Raw genomic sequence first — 5,244 nt, forward strand, 5'->3', positions numbered from 1 at the left:
GACCTGGACGATCCGAGGACCGGGACGATCCGAGGACCTGGACGATCCGAGGACCTGGACGATCCGAGGACCTGGACGATCCGAGGACCTGGACGATCCGAGGACCGGGACGATCCGAAGACCAGGACGATCTGAGGACCGGGACGATCTGAGGACCGGGACGATCCGAGGACCAGGACGATCCGAGGACCAGGACGATCTGAATGCCTGGACGATCTGAGGACCAGGACGACCCGAAGACCAGGACGATCTGAGGACCAGGACGATCCAAAGACCAGGACGATCTGAGGACCAGGATGATCCAAAGACCAGGACGATCTGAGGACCAGGATGATCCTAAGACCAGGACGATCCAAAGACCAGGACGATCCGAGGACCAGGACGATCCGGAGCTGAAAGCATTAGAGTATTTTTTGGCAACTTTTGTCAGATCTAATCCCGTTTGGATTATGACGAGGTGAGAATCTGTAGGAACCGTCTGGATTAGGAGTTCTGCTGTGGATCTGGACCTCGGTGCTGTCAGGACGAGACAAAGGCAGGATTTAAAAAGTTCTGAGGTGAAGCAGGATGGACTGTAAGAACCAGAGTTCTGCTCAGCTCGGTTTCAGGACGACTTCCTGTCTGAGAAAACCCGGAGGTTCTGGACGATCCAGAATCTCAGACGAGGGTAACCAGCAGGCCAGGGTTCCGCCCCTCCGTCACTTTGACGACTGCACCGCCTCCTGCAGCGACAGGCGGGAGCGCGGCGGTGGGAGGGGCATCATGACGGCCTGGACGCCGCTCAGCCTCCACGGCAGGAGGCCCAGGAAGTCGTCCTGGTGGCGGCGAGGGTCCAGCGCCAGGCTGAGCGCCCGCTGAGGGTTCTGGAGGCTGCGGGTCCTCATCGACGGGGCAGTAGAAGGTGGAGGAGGGGGAGGAGGAGTCACTGCGCTCCTGGAGACGAAAAGAGAAGAAGAAGAAGTGAGGAAGAGGAGGAGCGTGGGGGTGATGAAGGATGAGTCATGAATCAGTTTAGATTTAGAAAGATTTAAAGTTCTTTTATTATCAGCAAACATCCCTGACCTAAAACAGAACCTGAGACCAAATACTTCTAATCCAGGGATTATTTCTGGACCCCGAGAAGACTCTTGACCGTCAGGACTGTGTAGAAACCTGGAGACCCTAAAGACCCTCCTGTTTTCTCACCATCAGACGTATCAAAAAGAATCCTAGAGGACCTGATCCAACTCTTTACTGAGATCCATAATCTGTGGGTCTCACTGGTTCAGATTAAAAAAATAACATTCCAAGATTTTCAAGTTAGAATTATTACCTGATATTAGTTTGCTGATGATAAAGAAGACAATAAAGAGGCTGACAACAATTGGCTCAGATTAAACCTAACAAAAATTTTAGATTAAACCCATCACATGGCTCAGATTACATCCAACAAACAGCTCATATTAAACCCAACAACCAGCTCAGATTAAACCCAACAACCAGCTCAGATTACACTCAACAAACAGCTCAGATTACACTCAAACAGCTCAGATTGAACCCAATAAACATCTCAGATTACACCCAACAAACAGCTCAGATTACACCCAACAAACGCCTTAGATTACACCCAATAAAAGCCTCAGATTAAACCCAACAAACGCCTCAGATTACACCCAATAAACAGCTCAAATTAAACCCAACAAACACCTCAGATTAAACCCAACAAATGTCTCAGATTAAACCCAACAAACAGCTTAGATTAAACCCTACAAACGGCTTACATTAAACCCTACAAATGGCTCAGATTAAACCCAACAAACATCTTAGATTAAACCCAACAAACATTTCAGACTAAACCCTACAAATGGCTATGATTAAACCCAACAAACACTTCAGATTAAACCCTACAAACACCTCAGATCAAACCTTACAAACAGCTCAGATTAAACCCAACAAACAGCTCAGATTGAACCCAACAAACATCTTAGATTAAACCCTACAAACAGCTCAGATTGAACCCAACAAAAGGCTCAGATTAAACCCAACAAACGGCTCACAAACAGCTCAGCTCAAACCCATCAAACGGCTCAGATTAATCCCAACAAATGGCCCAGATTAAACCCAACAAACGGCTCAGATTAAACCCAACAAACGGCTCAGATTAAACCCAACAAACGGCTCAGATTAAACCCAACAAACGGCTCAGATTAAACCCAACAAAAAGCTCAGATTAAACCCAACAAACGGCCCAGATCAAACCCAACAAATGGCTCAGATTAAACCCAACACATGGCTCAGATTAAACCCAACACATGGCTCAGATTAAACCCAACACATGGCTCAGATTAAACCCAACACATGGCTCAGATTAAACCCAACAAACAGCTCAGATTAAACCCAAACAACGGCCCAGATTAAACCCAACAAACGGCTCAGATTAAACCCAACAAATGGCTCAGATTAAACCCAACAAATGGCTCAGATTAAACCCAACAAACAGCTCAGACTAAACCCAACAAATGACTCAGATTAAACCCAACAAACAGCTCAGCTCAAACCCATCAAACGGCTCAGATTAAATCCTACAAACGGCTCAGATTAAATCCTACAAACGGCTCAGATTAATCCCAACAAACGGCTCAGATTAAACCAAACAAATGGCTCAGATTAAACCCAACAAATGGCTCAGATTAAACCCAACATATGGCTGAGATTAAACCCAACAAACAGCTCAGATTAAACCCTGCAAACGGCTCAGATTAAACCCTGCAAACGGCTCAGATTAAACCCTGCAAATGGCTGATTCACAGCTAACATAAGAGCATTCAGGCTGTGCGACACGTCATCTGTTGCTGTAAATGTAGAACAGCTGCAAACATCTGTTCAGTCTGTCTCTCTGTAAAGACAGAGCCTCGCTGAGCGACGGCTGCTGGTGACAAACAGAATTCAGGATCAGTTTATAAAACATCATGAAACGTCCACGAGTTTTTCTTTCATAATCGCCTCAAGATGGCCGCCACAGTTGATCAACCTGATCAAACAGAAACAGCTGAACCTCAGTCAGTTTTACTGATACTGAGCTGCTGGTGTGGTCGTAGCYGAGAGTCATCTCCATCACGTACTCTGAGGGCGTAAATCTAACTGACTGAACTCTTCTGTGCCAGAATCGACTCGTTGGACTGAAGCAGCTGGGACAACGGCTCACACAGACACCAAACACTCCCAGGTTTTAACACTCGTGCAGTTTGACGTACGGAGGAGTGATGCTGCGGTCGCCAGGGAGCAGGGCAGGAAGCGGCGGTTGCTAGGGAAGCAGCGGGGCTTGGTGATTGGACGATGAGCAGCAGTGGGAGGGGCAGGAAGCAGGAGGTGGGGCTCATTTGGGGAAGGATATTGGGTCACTGTCACACCTCACTCTCTGTAACGCACGCGCGCGCACGCACACACACACACACACACACACACACACACACACACACACGAGAAAGAGACATGTGAGAGGGATTAAGCAGAAAGAAACGGATCAGGGTGAGTTCGGTTCTGTGAAGTCCAGCTGTGGGTCAAGAATGTTATTGAAGCAAACACAGGAACAGGAAGTACAGAGATGATTGACAGGTACTGAGGAGGACCAGGGCTGCCGGGATGGATGGAGAAGAATAAAAATCCATGAGTTATTCTGTTGAACGGACGGTGGAACAGAAAGAAATGATGCTTTATAAAGACTGGGTCGAAGCAGAACCGCCTACACCTACAGTCACCGTCAGCAGATTTAAAAATAATAATAATAATAAAAACACAGASTTAGAGATCTGTGACTTTCATTTCCTGATTTGGCTCATCAGATCTGTTCCTGGTTCCAGTAAAAACAGGTCCAGTTTTTCCCTCTAAGACAAAATTTAGAAAATCATGAGCAACAAATAAGTTTTTATAAAAAGAAACGTAAAAGTCTGGTTTATTAGCAGCTCAGACGTCTGTTTTAGAACCAACTGTTGAAACTAAAGCTCAGGAATCAAACGGAGAGCTCAGAGGGGGGTCAGTGTTCAGTGAGGAGAAGCAGGGTGGTGGTGAGGATGGGAGGGGGCGGAGTTAAAGGGGCTCGGGGGTGTCACATACGTGCTGCAGAACGGCGTATACCTCTGTATACACGGGGTGGACAGCCGGCGGGCCTGACGGATCTATAAAACAACAGTTTACAGCTCAGTTACAGAGATAAAGAGCTCCTTTAAAACACATCCACCCACCAGCAGGGGGCGCCACCCGCCTCATCTGGAGGTCCTGACAAATAAGACACAAAGATTTCTGATGTTTAACGGGTTCGTTAGGATTAAATAATTTGGAGTTGGATCAAATCTGTAGTTTCTGCTGCCTGGAAAACATGAAGTAAAAGATTTAAATATTTTGTGCTTTTTTTCTGAAAAAAAAAAAAAAGGCAGCTCAGTCCACAGTTTGAGGCAGAAATGTGCACTTTTCTTTAGGAAAGGAGCTCTTTGGGAACAGAGACACTGGGAACTTTGTGTGTGTGTACAACCAACAAACAAAGACAAAAATGGAACAATCAACATAAAACCACAGAAAATGATGATTATTATTATTATTATTATAAGGACACAGATGAAACATGCAAAATCTGTAAAACATAAGCATTTAAAATAAAATTTAAAAACGGCCTCAGAAGTTGAAGCATCTTCAGTTATTCCTTCCACAAGATGGTGCCACTTCACTGGATTATAAAAGCACATCAGCACAAACGTAGATGAATTATTGTCTTTTCCACCTCAGGCCTGCCTACAGTCCAGCTGCTGAGGAACTCACCGTGTTGGACGAACGGCCGAGGCCACGTTGAGCCACGATCGCACCAGAGACCGCCTTGATCCAGCTGTGCATGTCCTCTGGACTGTCAGCCTGAAACACACAAACATGGACCTTTATGATGGTTGGAGGTACAGGATGGATGGATGGACAGATTGGTGGATGGCTGGATGGACAGATTGGTGGATGGATGGATGGATGTACAAATGGACGAATGGATGGATGGATGGATGGATGGATGGATGAATTGATGGATGGATGGATGGATGGATGGATGGATGGATGGATGGATGGATGGACGGATGAACGAATTTATGGATGGATGGACGGATGGATGAATGGATGGACAGATTGGTGGATGGATGGATGAATGAATAGATGGATGGATGGACAGATTGGTGGATGGATGGATGGATGGATGGATGGATGGATGGATGGATGGATGGATGGATGGAT

The 5,244-nt window shown here is 46.4% G+C and overlaps 1 protein-coding gene across 1 annotated transcript in view; it reads right to left on the bottom strand.

The window, feature by feature from the left end:
- Positions 1–409: 409 nt before the first annotated feature.
- Positions 410–5,244, bottom strand: part of plekha1b (pleckstrin homology domain containing, family A (phosphoinositide binding specific) member 1b) — a gene marked incomplete in the record, with an annotated part of 12,646 nt that continues 7,811 nt past the window's right edge. Inside the window, 3 exon segments of the mRNA XM_014023366.1 lie at positions 410–933; positions 4,114–4,154; positions 4,792–4,881. Coding sequence (XP_013878820.1) covers positions 699–933; positions 4,114–4,154; positions 4,792–4,881 — 366 coding nt within the window.

The sequence above is a fragment of the Austrofundulus limnaeus genome, unplaced genomic scaffold (genome assembly GCF_001266775.1).
Source record: "Austrofundulus limnaeus strain Quisiro unplaced genomic scaffold, Austrofundulus_limnaeus-1.0 Scaffold364, whole genome shotgun sequence".
Lineage (NCBI taxonomy): Eukaryota > Metazoa > Chordata > Actinopteri > Cyprinodontiformes > Rivulidae > Austrofundulus > Austrofundulus limnaeus.